The sequence below is a fragment of the Podarcis muralis genome, chromosome 7, assembly GCF_964188315.1.
Source record: "Podarcis muralis chromosome 7, rPodMur119.hap1.1, whole genome shotgun sequence".
NCBI lineage: Eukaryota > Metazoa > Chordata > Lepidosauria > Squamata > Lacertidae > Podarcis > Podarcis muralis.
In genome coordinates this window covers 13000300-13022180 of record NC_135661.1, presented here as the reverse complement: position 1 = coordinate 13022180, position 21881 = coordinate 13000300, and the positions used below count along the sequence as shown (strand labels likewise).

Genomic DNA, 21881 nt, shown 5'->3' with positions numbered 1-21881 from the left:
CCTGGAAGAACTTGTGATTTATTTATCTTCTGAAGAATTCCTGACAACAAAAAACACAATCTCCCTGCATATGCTCATTTCCTTCCAACGTAAACATCATTTTGTTGTCGCTCACAAGAAGTTGAGCTATTGGCAACAGCACTTGGGGAATCCACCAAAGGCTTCCATCGGTGTTTATGAGCTTTGGAGAAAATTCTATGTTTGCAGCTTGAAAGAGAGGAAACAGATGAATTTCTGCGCTCAGCATATCACAAACAGATTTTTATAGGTTATTAATTTGCTTGATTTTTGGATTAAGATTCAGCAGAGTAAAGCCTGAAGAGGATCAGTGAGCAGCCAAATACTACTTGAATTAAGTTTAGTGATATCTCCTAAGAGCTCCTCTTTCCTCCCTAATTTAACAACTGAGATCAGAAAGAATGTGAAACTCTTGTGGTGTTACAGGGAGAGCCTTGGGAATTGCTGCATATTATTAGTCATCATAAATTAATGTAGAGGACAGTTAATGGCTGCGAAAGGCATGAAGGCGTTTGCTTTATCGAAGGTCCAGTACCATTACTTCCTGCTCCAGGATAGTCACGTGACTGCAGGTCTGAAAGGGAAAAGGAAAAGGGAATGAAGGGCACAGCAGTCAAGAGCAGGTGGGGTGGCTAAATTCAACACAACATACAGGCTGAAAGTGATACTAATTGTGCACGGTGCATGGCAGTCTTAAGAGTATTCCAACGTCACCAGCAGATTTCCCCTTCAGTGAGAGGTTTAGGAACAATGTGCTCCCCACCCAGCTGATCTGGGTTGCCATCACACACCCAAGTCCCAGCTGCCTCTGCCTCAGGGCTCCATGCCAGATTCCCTGAATAGGGACCAAGGGCTAGCCCTGTGACAGCAAAGCACTTCGGAAGCTCTAATTTGCTGCAAGAGTTTGTGCTGAGAATATCTTCTGCAGTCAAAAGCTCCAGCACCCACTGGAATTTCTTTTTCCTGGCTGCAATCCTAACCTTTGAGTACCCCTGCCTGTACGGGCCAGTCGTGTCCGACTCTAGGGTTGTGCGCCCATCTCACTCTATAGGCCGGGGGCCAGCGCTGTCCGGAGACACTTCCGGGTCACGTGGCCAGCGTGACAAAGCTGCATCTGGCGAGCCAGCGCAGCACACGGAAACGCCGTTTACCTTCCCGCCAGTAAGCGGTCCCTATTTATCTACTTGCACCCAGGGGTGCTTTCGAACTGCTAGGTTGGCAGGCGCTGGGACCGAGCAACGGGAGCGCACCCCGCCGCGGGGATTCGAACCGCCGACCTTTCGATCGGCAAGCCCTAGGCGCTGAGGCTTTTACCCACAGCGCCACCCGCATCCCAACCTTTGAGTAAGCCCCCTTAAATTCAATAGGACTCACTCCTAAACAGGCATTAGGATCCCACTATAAATTCTGATATTTTTATGCTGGAGAAAAATCCACACCATCCTGCTTCACTGGCAGTTTCCAGCACTACACAGAGAAAGAGTCTCAAATAGTGGGGAGAGAAAGAGGAGGCATTCTCTGACCCTATCAGAACAGAAACTGGATAAAGGTTTTCCTGTTAGCATGCCATTGCAGTACAGGCAGGATTTGGGGGAATCAGCAAGAACCAGGCCAATGCACGTTGGATATACTTACTGTAAAGAGTGGGGGATCTTTGCTATGTGGATGGAAGCCTTTTTGCCTACAGGAAGAGATCTCCTCCATGCCATGGTCTGTCAATTTAAAGAATCCAGTCCTAGAAAGATTGTAAATAAAATCACTTGTATGCCTCAAAACTGATAGCAGGTTTTAGGGGGACAAGTTTTGTGTAGCATATTTATTTAAATCTCAATCATTCGCACTTCTGGGTTTCCTACATATTTTTTGTAAACTGCTTTGAAGGTTTTTTTGTTTTTTAAAAACAATCAAGTGATGTATAAATTTAATAAACTAAACTGAACTGAACTACACTAAAATAAGCGGCATACATAAAATATTTTAGGTATCTGTGGTCTCTTCCAGTGGATGGGATGCACTAGACTTGCCTTTTATACGTATGAATGCATTGTTAGGGTTATCTCCATTCTGATTTTAATTTTTGTACTATTGAGTTACTTTTTGTAAAAGAAGAAGTGATTAGTATAACAACAACAACAACAAAAGTCATCAGAAAGTCATGAAAAAAACACAGCATAAGAAGAGCCCTACTAATTCATAAAAACTGGAAGGCAAATCACATTGATACAGGAAAACAGGAGAGAGATCTGCAGATGGAAATCCCAGAAGAAGTTTGGAAATTCTTATCTGATAGCTAAGAATTTTAGAGAAAATTGTGGTGAAATGGCTGTCTAACGGGATTGGTTGTCACAGAAGAGTAAATGGGCAGGAGGGTTAGGCAATGGGAGGCGCTGGTTTGGCAAATACAGTAAAGGAGATTTCATCTCTGACTGGTGAAGAATGTTGGAAGGTGAGAAGATACTGAAGGATGGTATTGTCATAAATGAAGGAATTCAAGACAAGATGGATTAACAATCCACTATCACGTCTTTTGAATTATGTGGACAATCAAAGAATATCCAAGAACATCCAAACCCTCTTACTGAACATATAGACATACTGATCTGCTGTGGTGAGGACTGCAGGGCCTGCTCCTTCTGCAAGGCCGTTGCCAGCTGGCCTAGGGGGCGGGGGCAGATTCACTGCAATGAATTCTTGGGGCACTGCTGGGGGGGGTTCCTGCTATTGATTTTCCCTGCTCCATGTTAGTGTGTTTTAAAATGCTTTTAAGATGATTTTAATCCATGGGGTTTAAAATCCTGGTTGTTTTTTGGAGTGGAGTGGGGTGGTTTTAATATTTAAAGGGGGTTGGTGGTTATTTTAATTTGTGTGTAATTGTAAATTGTTTCTCTTTTCTTATTTTCTATTGGTTGATTGTTTCATTTTGTAGTTTGTATATGGAAACTTGTTTTTAAGTGTTCAAGGCTGGCCTGGGAGTGGGCCCTAGCCAATGGAATGGCTGGGCAGGTCCTACCCGGGGTGGGATGCATCAGGACACCAGATCTCAGTGATCATGGGCAGCAGGAGGAGGCCAAGAGCAGCGTTCTCCCCATCTGTGATTCCCAGCAACTGGTGCTCAAAGACCAGCTGCCTCTTTTGATTACAGTGGTGCCTCGCAAGACGAAATTAATTCGTTCCGCAAGTTTTTTCTTCTTGCGAGTTTTTCGTCTTGCGATGCACGGTTTCCCATAGGAATGCATTGAAAATCAATTAATGCGTTCCTATGGAAACCGCCTTCAGACCAGGTCCGGGGACAGTCTGTCCCCTGACCTCTTCTGAAGGCTGGGGGGGGGGGGGGACAAGGGCTTTTCTTCCCACCCCCAGCATTTAAAAAAACCCCAGGACAGCGGAGGACTTCTCCGCTGTCCGGGGCGATCTTAAAATGCTGGCGGGCGGCATTTTAAAATCGCCCGGGACAGCGGAGGACTTCTCCGCTGTCCGGGGCGATTTAAAAGCCCCTGGGAAGGCAGGCAGGGGGGACAAAGACTTTTGCCCCCCGCCAGCCTTCAGAAGAGGTCCTGGACCTCTTCTGAAGGCGGGCGGGGGGCAAAAGTCTTTGCTCCCCCCTGCCTGCCTTCCCGGGAGAGCGGAGAAAGGCAGCGCGTTTCTCCGCTGTCCCGGACTGCTTTTAAAATGCTGGCGGGGGGGAGCAAAGACTTTCGCCCCCCGCCGGCCTTCCTGGACCTCTTCTGAAGGCCGGGGGGGGGGGAAGGCTTTGCTCCCCACCGCCAGCATTTAAAAGAGGTCCCCGGAGATTTCCCTATGGGCTTTTCTTCTTGCGAAGCAAGCCCATAGGGAAATTCGTCTTGCGAAGCAACTTGCAAACGGAAAACCCTTTCGTCTTGCGGGTTTTCCGTCTTGCGAGGCATTCGTCTTGCGGGGCACCACTGTACTATGTTACTATGACTAGCAGTCAATGAGTCTTATTTAAGTGTTTAGAAAGAAATCCTAGAACCGCTTATTATCAACACAATCTCCAAGGCGGGGTGAGGAACGTATGTCTGGAAGCACAAGGATGCAAATTCATCTGCTAAATGTGCATAATCCCCTTAGCAGAACCTAGTTCCTCCTTGCATCCTTAATTCTCCCCCCCCCCCCCAAATTGTCCCAATTTTCCTAAATCTTTTAAACTCTGTTGAAGTGCAGCCTGGGTTATCTACATTTCTTATGGTTATTATCAGAGCTATTTTTCTAGAAAAAGAGGTGCCAGAGCTCCCCATGAACTTCTCCCTTGTTCTCTTAGAATAGCAATGGCGTCCACCTCTGAGGGGCTGGAGCTGAGTTCCTGTGAGCTCTGGCTGGGGAAAAAAAAGGCCTGGTTAATCTTATTTTTTAATCCCCTTCTTCTACATTCCTCCTAGGCCTCATCTGCCCTCTCTTCTTGGCCTAAGCACCAAACCTCTGTTAGAATGCGGTGCAGAATGGAACGAACGTAGCACATTTATTTAGTCTGCAATACAAATAAATTGAACACTTACTCCTGGTATTTTGGCGAGCAAACAATAGCTATAGACTCCGGCAGCATCATCTGATAGGAGCAGTGCGTATGTAGATCTACACTGGAAAGGAAAGCTGTTTGGGTAGGATGTGTCTAAATAAGGATGGAGGAAAAGAGGGAGAAATTAGGCATGGCTCATTCTTGACAACCACCAAGCAAGTGGGAAAGGCTCCTGCTTCCCTCAGGAAACATTAACATGACCTTTCATAGCTCTTTATCAGAGTGATCACCTTACCCACCCACCCACCCCTGCCCTAACAATTTAAGTCCAGACTGGGGGAAGCAGAGAATAAGCAGGTGATGTGCTGACCCACTTCTGACCAAAAATATTTGAAGGCTCGATAAGTAAATTCAAATGTCGTCCTGCACAAAGACTAGGACACAGAGCTCAATCTGCAAAGAAGTTTTCCTATGTAAGCCCCACTGAAATGAATGAGAGCTGACTAAGAGCACAGCCAAGGGTGGTAGCCCTGGGATCAGACAGATTCGGCAGATGGGTGAGAGGGTGTGGTCAGGGCCAGCCAAAGACATTTTGCTGCCTGAGGCGACAAATAATTGTCCCCACTACAAGCCAAGTTGTTGTGGAACCTGAGGCACACACAACACACACACACACACACACACGAGCAATTCAACAGCAACAGCAGTTTGCTGCCCTTTCATGATACAGTGGTGCCCCGCAAGACGAACGCCTCACAAGACGGAAAACCTGCTAGACAAAAGGGTTTTCCGTTTTGGAGGCGCTTCGCAAAACGAATTTCCCTATGGGCTTCCTTCGCAAGACGAAAGCCCATAGGGAAATCTCCGGGACAGCGGGGAAGCGCAGCGCGTCTTCCCCACTGCCCTCGGACTTCCTCCGAAGGCTGGCGGCGGGGTGGAGAGACTTCCTCCTGCCGCCAGCCTTCATTTCTCCGCTATCCTGGACGGCTTTTGAAGGCAGGCGGGGGGGGGGGGGAGCAAAGACTTTCAGGACCTCTTCTGAAGGCCGGCGGGGGGCAAAAGTCTTTGCTCCCCCCTGCCTGCCTTCCTGGGGGCTTTTAAATCGCCCCGGACAGCGGAGAAGTCCTCCGCTGTCCCGGGGTTTTTAAAAATGCTGGGGGTGGGAAGAAAAGCCCTTGCCCCCCCCCCCCAGCCTTCAGAAGAGGTCGGGGGACAGACTGTCCCCGGACCTGGTCTGAAGTTGGTTTCCATAGGAACGCATTGATTGATTTTCAATGCATTCCTATGGGAAACCGTGCTACGCAAGACGAAAAACTCGCAAGAAGAAAAAACTTGCGGAACGAATTAATTTTGTCTTGCGAGGCACCACTGTACTTAAAATTAGCTGCCTGAGGCAGCTGCCTCACTGTGCCCAATGCTAGAGCTGGCCCTGGGTGTGATAAGCACCAAAGAAAATCCACTTGGTAATTCCAACCCCCCTCCCCACCATACACAGGCATGCAAGTAGTCACAATTCACTGAGAAGTTCTACTGCACAAACACTAGGGTTTTGCACCCCCCAGCAGCAGGTTGCTTTGGGACCTTCCACAAATCTCTGAATTTGTCTTCTGCTCTAGAGCAGGCAGCAGCCAATTGCTTTGCGGGGAAAGCACAAGAACCTGGCAAAGTCTCAGCCCGTAACAAGTACACCCACAAACAGGCTTTTGCACCTGGAAGGCCTTGAGCAAAGGCTTACATGGATCCATCCCAGAGTGATAAGGCTGTACTGATCCTGGATCAGGAAGAGTTCCTCCTCATTCTCAGTGTTGCAATAGTCAGGGCCTCCGTGCTGCTTGGGGATGATGACATGGGTTACTGTGAATTCGTTCTTCATCTGGAAGGGAAAAAAGAAGGGCAAGGGGGCAAGGAAGAGGAATTAGCAACAGCCAACAGTGCTTCCATTCAAACACCACGTAGCCCCAGTGACATAAACATAATGGCCTACGGATGGAATGGCCCAACACCACACTCCCAGCTTCAGAGATGTTAAAGACCTGGACAGTTTGGATGTTTTAGTGAATTTCAGCTTTCCCTCCTCCTCCTCCTCCAATTACTGCTCACTTTCTGGTGTGATTTTTCAATGCCCTCTTGCCGATCCCACCAGCCTCACCTGCACTGCAATGGGCAGAAATAGATGACCCTTGATGTTCCTTCCAATTCCACAGTTCTATGAACTTGGCCAGGCACCCCCAAACTCAGCCCTCCAGATGTTTTGGGACTACAAATCCCATCATCCCTAGCTAACAGGACCAGTGGTCAGGGATGCTGGGAATTGTAGTCCCAAAACATCTGGAGGGCCGAGTTTGGGGGTGCCTGAACTAGGCTGTACCTCCCCTTCCGATAAAAATGCCAAGCTCCTCTTGCCATGTAAGGATTCCCGCCCCCCAATTCCCTGCCTCCTCTATCACCCATATTTTTATTCCATTTCTCTTAGCAGGGGTTCTAGGTAGGAGGGAGCCTGTGGTACAGTGCCCACAGGTAAGCACCTCTCCTACCTCAGTGTCACCTGCCAATGCCCCAGTAGGGACTGAGGCGGTGGGCAGCAGACTACTCTGGAGGAGGTAAAAGGTAAAGGTACCCCTGCCCATACGGGCCAGTCTTGACAGACTCTGGGGTTGTGCGCCCATCTCACTCAAGAGGCCGGGAGCCAGCGCTGTCCGGAGACACTTCTGGGTCACGTGGCCAGCGTGACAAGCTGCATCTGGCGAGCCAGCGCAGCACACGGAAACGCCATTTACCTTCCCACTGGTAAGCGGTCCCTATTTATCTACTTGCACCCGGGGGTGCTTTCGAACTGCTAGGTTGGCAGGCGCTGGGACCGAGCAACGGGAGCGCACCCCGCCGCGGGGATTCGAACCGCCGACCTTTCGATCGGCAAGTCCTAGGCGCTGAGGCTTTAACCCACAGCGCCACCCGCGTCCAGAGCAGACTACTCTGGAGGAGCGCCCATTCAAATTCCCCACAGTGCTTCCAAGATAGTGGTGTTCCATGGTAAATTAAATTGGCAGCTCTCAGACACATCCACCACCCCGGGACACCACATTAACCTCCCATGTTCTGTTTGGCGCACTGTGCCGCACCTGGGTGCAGCTGCTGATGCAAAAATGTGTTTGAAGGGTGGCTCAAGGCAGGCACCACTTGTGGGCCCTGCTGGGACTGCAGAAACTGACTGAGATGTGGCGAACTGATCGACACCAGCATTTATACATGGCGCTCCCATAACACGAGCAACCCATGATCAATGACATGATAAATGTCATTAAACAATGTAATCATAGAATCATAGAACTGGAAGTGACTACAAAGGCCATCCGATCCAGACACCTTGCAATTAAGATTCACTGACAGATGGACACCCAACCTCTGTTTAAAAACCAACAATGAAGGAGAGTTGATAAATCAAAGAGATAAAATAAAATTTAGAAATATCCAGTATAAAAAGACAGCAACATGTCATACCATAACCAGAGAACATTGAAACATTTTTAGATAGAGTAAAAGGTCTGTTTTGCTGCTGGCTCTCGATTTTACATCCCTCCGCTGCCTTGTTGTTTAATTTTACTGAATTACTTAAAAAAACCACCTGTGTCCCACTTTAAGAATCCGAAGGGCAAAAGCTGCCCAGATGAACAAATCTCCCACCTAGAGAAGTTTAAGGGAGGCTGAAGGCAAAGAAAAATGGGTAAAATTGGCTTTCCGGCTACAGTGTAAAAATAGAAAAGCCAAGCTGAAAAAAACCCTCAAGTGTTGGATTTGGCAAATATATTTAAGAGCTTCATTTTAAAAAATTGAAAGAAGTGGTCCTAATGTATTACAAACTAAAGCAATGATGCAGTACATCATTTTTTTAAAAAAATAAAATGATTCATTTTACCAAAACACATTGAAGCCACCATAACCTTCGAAGGTGTGAAACAACAAGCTGTACTATCCAATATCCAGAGCAGCAACAGCCTAGAGTGGTATTGTAGGCTCCTGCACTGGTGAAATATTTGACATCACCACCATCTGTCTGTCCATAGCCTCTGGGCTCCATCTATTACCTCTTAGCCCTGCTGCCCACTCAGTCTTGCTGCTTCTCCATCACTCCTGCTGACAGCACACGCCCTCTCTTGTCTCTAACTCTTATACAAGGTCTCCTCCAAAAGACGCCCCTCAGCAAAGCTGACTTTTTGCAACTTGTATCATCTCAGGGTGAGTTTTTGCAAGAAAGAGTGTTCATGAACGTTCCATGACTTCACATCAGGCAACCAGTTTTATATATGTGCAACAGCTTTGATATATGCACCCATGTTCTTTAAGTGATGCAAAGCAAGTTAATATTAATAAACACAAATATTTCCAAGTCATCAAATCAGCAACTTTAGAGTCTTGAAACCGGGGACTACCAAATATTGACGTAATTATCCCAGAAGTCACCTTACCAGCTTCCCACAAAGGATTCCACATGTCTCTACACCCCTTGCAGTGTTTGCATCTGCCAACTGGAGGAATTTATGACAGAGTTCTCTGGGGACAGTCACATGGCGAAGTCCTTCCATAGTAGTATCTGCAGAGAGGAGAGAAGATTTTGATGTACAATGTGACAGGCCTGGTTCTAGCCTAAGCTTTTACCCCGAATTGCTACTTCACTATGCGTGTGTGTGTGTGTGAGGGAGGAAGGGAAGCATTCAAACGTATGAGTCAATGCCTGCAATCTGAACTGAATGGTCCAGACTCAGATTTACTACATGATCTGTTGTCTGGAAGAATAGGCCAAAGGAAGATTGTTTTGAGACCAGCACTTAAAAAAGGGCCAGTGGTTATTTCTACCAGAATTAAGAGGTAGCCCAAAGTTGCTGCTGGTAAGCGGATGCACACCTGGAAATGAAAAGTTCAGGTGTGCTGCATAAGGTCCAAAAGCCCTTTCCAATACAGTGGTACCTCGGGTTACAGATGCTTCAGGTTACAGACTCCGCTAACCCAGAAATAGTACCTCGGGTTAAGAACTTTGCTTCAGGATGAGAACAGAAATCGTGCTCTGGCGGCGCAGCGGCAGCAGGAGGCCCCATTAGCTAAAGTGGTGCTTTAGGTTAAGAACAGTTTCAGGTTAAGGAACAGACCTCCAGAACGAATTAAGTACTTAACCTGAGGTACCACTGTATCTGTGTCACCCCTTACATTCCACAGGGAGGGACCTACTAACAGAACTCATGACCGCCGCTCCACTGCAAAAATGTCTCAATGCTGCAGGATTCTCTGTACAGTGGTACCTCTGGATGCGAACAGGATCCGTTCCGGAGCCCCGATCGCGTCCTGAAGTAAACGTAAGACGCGTCTGCGCATGTCGCATTTCGTCGCTTCCGCGCATGCGTGTGACGTAATTTTGAGCATCTGCGCATGCGGCGAAACCTGGAAGTAACACACTCCGTTACTTCCGGGTCGCCGCCGAGAGCAACCCGAAAATACTCAACCCGAGGTATGACTGTATTTCAAGACTGCCTTCTGAAAGAATTGATAATATTTTCAGTGAGCAGATGGAGGAAAATTGGGGGTGGGGGGTGGGAAGGATGAAAGGTGGGCGAATATTCAAGGATTAAGTTAGAACCCAGGTTTCTCCAATCAACCACTGAAGCCCACAAACTTGTTGGGTCCTTGGAGAATGGCTGTCTTGTCACATCCTGTCTCTGCAACTGGCCACTCAGACGCCCTGGGTTCCACCCAACAGTGGGAGGCGGCCGGACAGCGGCCGTTGCGCCCTCTCAAAGGCCCGATGGGGCCTAGTCACAGCTGTGGGAGGGCCCAATGGAGCCCATCTGGCCGCGGAATAGAGGGGGCGGCCCCCTCAGTGAAAATGGGGGGGGGGGGCTTTGCCCCCACGGCCCCGCCTGCATGCACGCCTATGGCCACTCAAGAGCATGAGGGCAGGGCAGGAAATAAAACGGGCTTGTGAGGCAGCTCAGCTTCAGATGGCAAAACAGTAGCAGAGGGATCTGTCTCTTCCGCAGAGAACATCCCAGATCCTAGAATCAGAATTGTAGAGTTGGAAGGAACCCAAAGGGTCATCTTGTCAACACTCTACAATACAGAGATCTGGATCGGCACAAGAAGGGTTTTAAGTGTTACAAAAGTGGAGTGATTTAGTTTTAGAACACTCTCACATTGTAGGTGAGGGGTTTGTTCATGTTTTCATGTGGAAGGGAAGGAGATCTGTCACCCAGTAGCCAAACAAGGTGGGTCAAGGGATACTAACTGTTTTCTGGGGTCCCCAAAGCTCCAGGTTTCAGAGACCTGTCCACAGTGGGGGGTTTGGGTAGCACTCCTCCTCCACTGGGGCTCAAGGGCTTGAGCACGCCAGGTACCAAGGGGCCATCCGAGGTGTTAGGCGTTGGCTTCCCAAACTGCTGCACAATTTTCAGGCGCTCCTTCTCCAGCTCCTGGCGCCGGATCATTTCCTCGAATGCATTGAACTGCTCCTGCTCGGCCTGCTGCTGCTTCATCCTGGCCACCCTCTGCCTCTCCTCCTCCAGCTGCTGCTGCAGAGCCAGGCTGCGGGCAAACTCTTCCTCCTGCTTCTTCTGCATCAGGAACATCAGACAAGGGACCAGGTGAGAAAAGGTGTGACACAGGCAGCCCTTGGGTCTCACAGGCAAAAGCAGATTTAAAAAGAAATCCGGCTGCTGCATTCTGGACCAGCTGAAGTTTATGGACGATTTTTCAAAGGCCGCCCCATGGAAAGCACATCACTATAATCCAGATGTTATTAAGGCATGTGTCACCAGGGCTAAACCAGTATTTTCTGGGCACAGGCACGTTTGGTGTAGCAACCTAAACTGGGCAAAGGCATTCCTCGCTGTGGCCATCACTTGAGCATCCAGGCTCAGGGCTGGATTCAGGAGAACGCTCAGACTATAATCTGAGATTTAATGGGGAGTGTTACTCCCATTCGCAACAGGCTAAACTCCTATAAAGGTAAAGGTACCCCTGCCAGTATGGGCCAGTCTTGCCAGACTCTAGGGTTGTGCACTCATCTCACTCTATAGGCCGGGAGCCAGCGCTGTCCGCAGACACTTCCGGGTCACGTGGCCAGCACAGCACACGGAACGCCGTTTACCTTCCCGCTGGTAAGCGGTCCTTATTTATCTACTTGCACCCAAAGGTGCTTTCGAACTGCTAGGTTGGCAGGCGCTGGGACTGAACGACGGGAGCGCACCCCGCCGCGGGGATTCGAACTGCCGAACTTTCGATCGGCAAGTCCTAGGCGCTGAGGCTTTAACCCACAGCGCCACCCGCGTCCCCCCAAACTCCTATAGGCAAGACTATCTCATTTATGTTAACTTCAAATTTGTTCTCCCCCATCCAGTCCGTTATTGGCCCCAAGACACCAGAGCAGAAGCTCCATAGCCACTCTGGATGAAAATGGAAGAGTTAGAGATTTTTTTTCTGAATACCAGTTGCTGGTATAGGGAGAGAGACTAAGAGTAGCTGGGGTACAGTAAACACAAACAGACCCCAAGCTGCGGTCTTCAGAGGCACAATTTGGAGCTCACGCATTTTTCCTCCTGTTACTCACTTTTTGTACATTGTACTCTGCATATTCTTTGTTGTATCTTTCTAAAAGCTCCTTTTTCAGCTCTTCCGCTCTAGGAAATGCAACTTCTTTTAGTTTCTGGGTGGAGAGAAAGGAAGCATGAAACTCAAGTTCTTTAGAACTCAAACAGAAGCTGCGATCAGTAGCAGTGTGACAATAAGAACCATTATTAGAGGGGCCTGGGACAGTCTGCCAGGATGTTTGCCTAGGCCAGGGGTCTGCAACCCGCGGCTCCGGAGCCGCATGTGGCTCTTTTACACCTTTGCCGCGGCTCCGGGGCGGATACTAGCGAGGGGAGGAGGCGCATTGTGCGCTCCGACACTCCCCACTGTGGCGGGCGCTGTACTGGCTGTGACGTCGCATGGGGGAGGTGCGCACGTTAGTTACGCACCGTCCCGACGTCACCTTCCCGCCCGCCCGCTACATTGTAAGGGGCATGTACGCTGGTCACTGCATTGAAAGGGGGCATGTACGCTGGTCACTGTTTGAAGGGGAGTGAAGAACACACACAAAAAAAGGTAACTTGTTAATTTAACGTTTATTTCTACGAGGAGAAGTAATTCTGAGGGGTCAAACAAAGAAATAATAAAAAAGTGACAAAAAAGTTATTTTTATAATGACGAGTTTTGCGGCTCCCAGTTTTTTTTCTTCGGAAACGGGTCCAAGTGGCTCTTTTTGTCTTAAAGGTTGCAGACCCCTGGCCTAGGCAAGCACCACTGAAATAAATTGGAGCTTTGCAACAGCACAGCAGGGAGAGGGAGTCAGCACAGAAACTTAAAAGGAAGGGTGACACACTTCTTAGCATGCGCTCTCTCCCTCGGGCGCCTGCATTTTGCAACATAATTCATTGCAAAATAGTTTCTATATATGCTTGTGATAGACTAACAGCTTCTTCCTCATTGCCAGTATCTGGGAGCTACAGCAGCTCTTCTCTAGAGGAAAATCTTAAAACAAAGTTTCCCCATTACGGCCAGTGTGGCCACTTACTTTTACTGTGTCTCTCTTCTCAGGAATGATGGCAGTTTTGTAATCACGATGCTTCGGAAGTTTCTCTATGAAGAGCCTTGGAATAGAGAGGACAAAGTAAGTGAGAACAGGCAGCTGAGATGGAGGAAGGAGAACCATGACCACACTTGGCTTGTTACAGCATTTCCAGGTCCAATACAATAATCCTGTGTGGCTAAGATCAGGCCTACGTACCCTGATCACCTGGGGACTCTGGGATCAGAATTTCAGTTTACATTTTTTACAGCAAAATTCCAGGACACAATCCTGCTCTCCACCACAAACTAAAGACATCCCTTTTCTAACATAGGCACTCCACAGGAAACTGCATCTCAAACAGACTCAGAATATCACACCTAGAGCTTTGGGTCACAGGATTGTAATCTCTGTGGGAAATTGCATCTGTGTTGCTCATATAGCTCTACTTAAATGGCAAACTTGCCCCCCAAGAGAAATTTGACTCTGCATACAAAACAGTCCCTGGGCAAAAGCTGAGCTTTCTGCCACTTCCTTCTTCTAATGGAAATGGTCACCACAGTCAGGTACTGGAGCAGACCATAATTTGCAAATCTGGATATTCTGTTCCTCCACACAAGCAAAGACCATGGGAATTATTTGTTCAAAGGAAAAACTGGCCTGCCAAGTAGCATCAAAGCAAAGCTCAAGCCTACTTCAGGCACAAGTTTGCATAAATGGAAATGGTTCAACCTCCTGCACATAACTGACAATTCAGTTTTCAGCTGCAAATCTTAAGGGTCCTATTTTAGCAACTTAAATGTACTTTCATTCAGATGCTGATTTAGGCCTGGATTGGCCAACCAGGAGTTCAGTCTCCAAACAACTTTATCCAACCCCTCCAAATTCTAAACAAAAATGTTTCTAGGTCTACCTCAGTTTTACTGCCTTGCTACTGCATTTGCCTTCTGGAAAGGCAGGATGAACTCACCACTCTGTCCCTGGAGAGGACCCTTTGGGAAGCACATTTGCTTCTCAGTACCTCCCCATTACAACCTCCCATCATCTCAGCAAATTTGCTCTGCACCTATGAAGCGCTTCGCAATGGCTGTGCCAACTTCATTCAAAAGTCTGAGCGTCCCTGGTGGGATCAGGTTGAGCAACCCTCCAAAAATGGATAATTTAGGCTTAGCCATGCTTAGTCCTCCAAGACGAGTTCCCTCACAGTGAGGACGGTCCTGCACAAGGCCTAACAAAACAGAAACACCATTTGTACTGTAATCCACACAGAGTTTCCTCACTGCTGCTGCATTTGTTACTGCAATGGCAGAATCACAGTTGGGGGATTTGTTTAGTTAAAGGAGGCTTAGGTGGCTGCCAAGAGGAGCAGAGCTGGAAGGGATCCACCAAGTTTTACACTTAGCAGGTCCCTTGGCCAGTTTCTCTTCCCAGAAATGCCCATAAAAGAGGAAGCATGGAAGGTTAAGCAAGGCTGAAGGTGATGCTAATCAGGAAAAAATGTACTGAATGTAATGGGGCTGGAGCAGGAAAATTGTGCATAGAAGATGCCTGGGTAATGGTGGCAATTGGAAAGGAGAGAAGGCTGACCATACCAGACCCCCACTTCCATTTTTGGAACTAACAAGAATTTAACATTCACTTAGAGAAGTTTTGAAACGAACTGCGAAGCGGATTTTCAGCGTGTTAAAGGATTTCAACAGCACCTGAAACCCTAAAGCTGCAACCCTATGAACACTTACTCAGAAGTAAGCCCTAACAAACGTGGTGGGACTTACTTCTGAGTAAACACACAGAGGCCACAAACTAGCCCACAGCACTAAAGGGGGGCGGGCAGAGGAGCTCAATGCAATACACTGGACTCTGAAGGAAGGCAGCCAATCACATCCAAGACAAGAAAGAAAAGGCATTTTGCTTGGGGACTGAATGAATGTAAAGGTTGTGAAAGTGAGTAACTGCATGGGAGGTTCCTGCAATATGCATGACATCACCACCTATGAAGAGTGCCAATATCCCTTCTTGGCTACAAGGAAGGCTGCTCTTGTGGAATCCAAATCCTGAGGGAGGATTTTGAGGTACTGCTAAAAAACTGGCTGAACAGTAAAGCAACTTTAAATGCTACTGGGAAAACCCCAACAGCACAGCTCACTAGAAATTTGATATTGTCTCCTAGGAGTATGAAGATTCCCACTCCCCCACCCTGCTCCCAGCTTTGACTCTCAAATCGCTCAAAGAAAACTTAAAAGGTAAAGGTACCCCTGACCGTTAGGCCCAGTCGCGGATGACTCTGGGGTTGCGGCACTCATCTCGCATTATTGGCCGAGGGAGCCGGCGTTTGTCCACAGACAGCTTCCAGGTCATGTGGCCAGCATGACTAAGCCGCTTCTGGCGAAACCAGAACAACGCACAGAAACGCCATTTACCTTCCCGCTGGAGTGGTACCTATTGATCTACTTGCACTTTGACGTGCTTTCGAACTGCTAGGTTGGCAGGAGCTGGGATCGAGCAACGGGAGCTCACCCCGTCGCAGGGATTCAAACCGCCAACCTTCTGATCGGCAAGTCCTAGGCTCTGTGGTTTAGACCACAGCGCCACCCGCATCCCTCAAAGCAAACTTAGAAGATTGTTAAGACTGATATATGTGGCATCTTAACAATAAACAAACAACCAGGCCTTTGATTGGGTAACCTTAAACTGCAACTCTGAGTCAGCTATCAGCTTTTCATTCAAACACTGAAGGGAAAATGTGAACCTCGCGGCTCAATAATCAGCAAATGCCAACAAGTGAAAATGAAGGTCCTCTTTCCCAGGGGAGGAATGGAAGAGGATTCTCTTAGCCTAGTAAGAAATAAGCTGAACTGAACTAGTAACTGAAGCTACATGTCGATATATGCAGCCAGGCAGACTGCTGTTTGAGGCCAGTTACGGAGAGCTAACTTCATTGGCTAACAGTCTGATCCTGAGCACAATTCAAAGTGTTGGTTATGGCCTATAAGGCCCTATACGGCTTGTGCCCAGGCTATCTGAAAGAAAGCATCTCCCTAAGATTCTTGGGTGAGCACCTTCTCTCGGTCTCATCAACTTAAGGAGGACGCTTGGTGGTGACCCAAGAGACAGCCTTTCCTGTGGCTGCTTCCAATTTGTGGAATTCCCTCCCAGGAGAGATTAGATTGGTTCCCTCTTTGCTATCCTTCCACCGGCAGGCTAAGACCTTCCTGTTCAGACAAGCCTTCAAAAACTTAAGGTGCAGACGATTACAGTCAGGGCAAATTGCACTTTAATTGCCGGTTCTAAATGTGCTCTGATGGTGGTGGTGGTGACAGTTTTTTATTTATTATGCCCCTAGCAACTCAGGGCAGCTTCCAACAAATTAAAACACAATACGACATCAAACCTTAAAAACTTCCCTGAACAAGGCTGCCTTCAGATGTCTTCTAAAAGTCAGATGGTTGTTTATTTCCTTGACATCTGATGGGAGGGTGTTTCACAGGGCGGGAGCAACTACTGAGAAGGCCCTCTGCCTGGTTCCCTGTAATCTCAGTTCTCTCAGTGAGAGTATTTTAATTACTGTTTTCAACTTGTTTGTTTCTATAACATTGGTATTTTATAATGTTGTTTTCAAATGTTGCAAGCTGCCTTGAATCCCAGTTTGGGAGAAAGGAGGGATATAAATTAATAAAGTAAATACACAAACCTGGCAAATCCTTTTGCACTCAACAATCCAGGCAAGTTACAGTTTTTGTTAGTTTGGCAGTCAGTGCTACAGCCTAGAGACCTCCCTTGAGCCTGTTTGCTGATAATTACAAAAAACTACTTTTCTGGGTTAAAAGAAACTCATTTGACTTTTCATCCTCATATAATGGAATCAATAAGGTCCCCCTGCCCACCCCCAGAAGTAATTTTTACAGCATTCACACAGCCCCAAACACACACCCTGGGCAGCTGTTGTATTAATGACTATTGGGAGTGATGAGCAAAACATGGTGCTTTTTATGCCCAAGACATTACACCAGTGACATGCTCATTTATCTTCCCCATCCCCACTGCGCTTGTACCATATTTTATTTTGTTTATAAAAATATTTCTATATTGCTATGTCATAAAAGAAACTGCATTAAAGTGGTTTACAGCAATAAAATATAACAGGCATGTTCAAAAAAGGTAGATCACAATCTACCAGTAGATCAGGGCGTTCCTGTTAGATATCCGGCCCCTCAGCAATCTCCTTACAAAAAAGCAAAAAACAAACTTTGGCTTACTAAAAAAAGTTCAACAACTTTGGGTAGATCACTGTCAGTCTTTTTACGACAATGGGTAGATCACTGCCAGTTTTTTAATACTGTGAGTAGATCGCAGTCTATTGGGAGTTGGACATCCCTGAAATATAAAATTGTACAATAAAACTATATTAAAGAGTTAAAAACAGGCACCAATTAGTGATTGTGGAAGGTTGTATTCTTAATTGCCTGCATAGGCCAGGTAGAACAGCAAGGTTTTCAACAGGCACTTAAAAATTGGCACAGAAGGTGCCTGCTTAATCTCTTTTGGCAGTGTTCCACAGGACTGTGCTGATGACACTAAAGGCATGGTTTCTTGCTGTTGCCAAATGAGCACCACCGACTTGGGGAATGACCAATGACGCTTCTGCACATGATCTCAGTAATATAAGGGTTGGGCTGGGATATAAGAGTTCAGGCGATCCCTGAGGTACCCAGGACCTAAATTGTCCAGGGCTTTGTAAATGAATACAAGGACCTTGAACTGGCTCAGTAGCAGATGGGCAACCAGAGCAGAATGTTTAACAAAGGTGTCCCATGTTTTTGGTCCAATCCCCCACCAGCAGTCTGGCCACTGCATTCTGCACCAGCTGGAGCTTCCAAACCAGATCCAAGGACAGCTCCAGTAGAGTGCATTACAGTGATCTAGTCTTGAGGTTACAAATGTATGGACTACATTGGTCAGGCAATTCTTGTCCAGGAATGGTTGCAGCTGGAGAACCAGACAAAGCTGGTAAAGGGGACCTGGGCCTACTCAGAGTAGACCACTGAAATGAATGAACCTAAGTTAGTCATGTATTTCATTTTCAATTGGTCTACTCCAAGTAGGACTAACATTTGATACAACCCATAGGCCAGCCTGTTGATCCAGCTAGCTCAGTACTGTCAACACTGACTGGTGGCATCTATCCAGGCTTTCAGACAGGCAACATTCCCACCACTACCTCTGGGTATAGGGTGGTATATAAATTCGAATAATAAAAAAATAATAATAATAATACCTGGAGAAACCAGGGGTTGAACCTGGGACCTTCTGCATGCAAAGCAGATGTTCTACCTATGAGCTACAGCCCTTCTACTGAATGCACATCCATTACATGCAGGCTGGACACTTGCCTCGTCTTTGAATCAAGATTTACAGAACTATCCACAAAGATTAAAATACAATCAAGGGTTGATTTGACAGGTTGCTTAGATAAACCCTTAGGCTCAGGTTTGGGATGAGACAAAGTCATCTTCTTCTTGCTGATTAACAACTTAGGTGAGGGAAGAAGCCAGTACTAGCACACCTGAGTCACAATAAGTAACTGAGCAAGAATCTCGTATAAGCTCCATCTGGCCCAGCTGGTTTACAATACAATGGTACTTCTGTTATTAATGAGCAATGCAAATTTCTTACGTGATGTACTTGTTGTACAATATAAAGGCACGTTCAATGTTGCCTTCTTCAGAATAGATAGTTGCCATCCGGATGATCTCAACTCCAGAACGATAGTACCTCCGAGGTGGGACATCTTCATTCACCTCCACACTACTGCCCATTTGGATAAGACCCCTGACCCGGTCCTCTGGGGGCAGGCTGACATCTGCGTGGTCAGGCATAGGGGGTCAGTCTGTAGAGAAAATTGATATGACCGGCACTGAAATCATTTGTATCTAGATAAACCCTTTAACTGAAATCTCTGGAAGATATATGGGGACATGGACTCTCATATAAACTTAAGCTCTAATATTTGTGTAACTGAAGAATACTGGTGAAAACTCATCTTATAACTACAATCCAATAACCCTTAAGGTCACAGTGCCTCAGGTATTAATTATAAAAAGCATATCAACAAGCATTTCCACTACCAGTTGTGTCTTCAGAAGCAGGAACTGGATACTACAAGTTGTTTAAGAGACGAAATTATAAGGAATTGCTAAATTAAATTTAGTAGGAAACCTCCCTTTCGCTACTAGAAATCCCCCCTCTCATCATATTGTTGCTGCTCAGGAAATGGCTTTTATATGGGCTAAATTATACTTTAATATATTGAGTATTTTTTGTACTTTTAATGTTTTATTATAATAATGTACTTTTTGTTCACTGCCTTGGGTAGAAAGGCAGCCTTTAAGTATAGTTCCTGGTACTGTAGTCAGCTTGATGATGATGATGCTACCCTTCATCAGATTTTTTAATGCTAGAATAGGAGCTCTGACTTCCAACCAGCCTCCCTTTTTCAGCTGCTGATAATAAGCAACCTTCCCAAATAGTTTTGCCTCAGGTAATGTGTGCATGCGGGCTTTTTATACTAAACTGTGACACTCAACTTGTGCTGTACCTCTCATTCACTAGATGAGCATGCTATACACACACGACTCTCGGTGCCTCTGCTACAGAGATTACACAATCGTCTTTCTGAAGTCTTTTTGTACTGAAGTCCAGACTGATCCGCCAACGGAAGGCACCCAGATCAGCCTTTCCCAACCTGGGATATTTTGGACTACAAGTCCCATCAGTCCCAACCAGCAAAGCTATGCTTCCATCAGGCCCAGAATCATACAGCAGCACAGGCTTAAACCGAGTTATGTGCCAAACATCCGGAGGACATCAGGTTGAATACAGGGGGTATTTAAATTGGTGGTGGGGATTAGAAAGATAACTGAATATGGTATTCAAGCCCTACCACTACTAGCAAGGCAACAGGCAAGCCTTGGGCAACTACTTGCTGCCCAAGAAATCACACACGGATCTCCTACCACAATCTAGAACATGATGTTGGGCTACAGTTAAGTTAACCTATGGCATTTGCTCCAACAGGAGATAGTGATGGCCACCAACTTGGTTGGGTTTAAAACAGAATCGGACAAATTCATGGAGAAGGTAGTGACCAATGACTACTAGCCATGATGGAGGCTATGCTCTTCCCCCACATACCAGTTGTTGGAAACCAAAGGAGGAGAGAGGTCCTGCTGCGCTCATGTCTTGCTTGCATGTTCCTGGCAGGCATCTAGTTGGGCACTTTGAAAACAGGATGCAGGGCTAGATGGCCATTGGCCTGATCCAGCACGCTGCTCCGTGGTGAGCCTGCGAGAGAGTGACTGGCCAAGGAGCTTCAAAGCCAAGTGACGATTTGAACCTGGCCTGGTCCAACTCTCTCATCACTACACCACCCTGGCTCTCTCACTGCTGGGATCTTATAAGATCCTTATAGAGAGAGCAGACAACGCATGATTATTGTCATGATATCTGCAGAGCTGGAGAAAAATCATTTCTGCTCAAACAGTGAGCAGAGGGTGTGCTGATGTGGCTCCTTAGATGACAGCGCTGCAATTAGGACAACAGCTTGGAGCAAGGCTAGTCAACATGATGCCCTCCAGGTCCTGCTGGATTCTCAATTCCCTGCAGCCTGCATGGCCAACGATCAGGGGTGATGGTCCAGCAGTGGTGCCAAAATTCTGCGCACACCCCCATCTCTTGTCTTTCATTCTACATCACTGTTGTGGCATCTGCTGCAGGTGCCCTCAAGGCTCCACGCCCAGTGCTACTGAACAACTTGAGCTCCTCTAAATCCACCTCTGGGTCCAGCAACGTCTGATGGGCACTGAAGGACCGCGAGAAAAAGGTGCTGGACTAGGCGGTTCCTTGGTCTGATCCGGCTGCAAGGCTCGCTTTGTCCTCTTACTGCTCCCGTCACCCTAACCATCGGCTGCCACCGCTGGGTGGGCGTCCACTCCTGGAGGGTTTTATTATGCATTTTGCATTTTGATGCTGTGAACTGCCTTGGGATCTCCGAGCGAATGGCGGTACACAAATTTCATAGCTGTCAACTTTTCCCTTTTCTTGCGAGGAACCCTATTCGGAATAAGGGGATTTCCCTTAAAGAAGGGAAACGTTGACAGCGATGGCAAATTTAGTAGGCAAATAAGCAGCAGCAACAGTCCTCCCTCCCTCCCTCCCCGGCAGCTGAGCCCGGAGCCTTGGCGAGCCGGTCCGAGAAGCGAGCTGCTGCGCCGATGCCTCCCGCCCCCCGGACGGCGAGGGAAGCGGCCAAGAGCTCTGCAGTTGGGGGCGGAAGGCTCGAAGGGCGGCAGCAAAGCAGGAGCCACGGCTCGCGGAGCTCCTAGGCCGCCTTCGAGGCCCGGACTCACCTGGGCTTGGGGCCGCGGGACGCCTGTCCTGGCTGGGCTGCACAGACCTGCGAGCGACGGACGGAGGCAGATACGGAACATGAGCCGCTTCCGGGATGCCACTTCCGGCTTCTCTAGCCCGGCCCTCCTGCCATAGAGATATTTCCATAGATATTTCCATTTAGGCGAAGGGTCGCTGCTGAGTGTCGCTAGGCGGCTTCCGGGTTCTCGTTGGAGAAACCCGCTTTCGAACTCTTCCCCTTCCCCACGTGCACACAAGCCCGGGCGGAGGTGAAAGAGGGTTGTTTTGTCGCTCGGGGGATTGCAAGTTTTTAAGGGTCGCTGCGGTTGGGCAGCAGCTCCCCCCTTGCAGAGACTGGAGACGTCCTGCTGGGAAGCTTCATTCGAAAGCAGC

At 47.6% G+C, this 21881-nt stretch overlaps 1 protein-coding gene across 2 annotated transcripts; it reads right to left on the bottom strand.

Moving 5' to 3' along the window:
* Positions 1–21606, bottom strand: STAMBP (STAM binding protein). Of its 2 annotated transcripts, none has more exons than XM_028741126.2 (10): positions 21488–21606; positions 18756–18969; positions 13089–13164; positions 12084–12179; positions 10764–11088; positions 8956–9080; positions 6228–6365; positions 4533–4645; positions 1654–1753; positions 1–592 (listed from the first exon to the last, which is right to left on the bottom strand). In XM_028741126.2, the coding sequence occupies exons 2-10, from the start codon at positions 18956–18958 to the stop codon at positions 536–538; spliced, it is 1233 nt and encodes a 410-aa protein (XP_028596959.2). In that variant the 5' UTR covers positions 18959–18969; positions 21488–21606; the 3' UTR covers positions 1–535. The 2 variants fall into 2 exon arrangements, with proteins under 2 accessions (XP_028596959.2, XP_028596960.2); XM_028741127.2 differs by lacking the exon at positions 21488–21606 and adding an exon at positions 20913–21210.
* Positions 21607–21881: the final 275 nt, after the last annotated feature.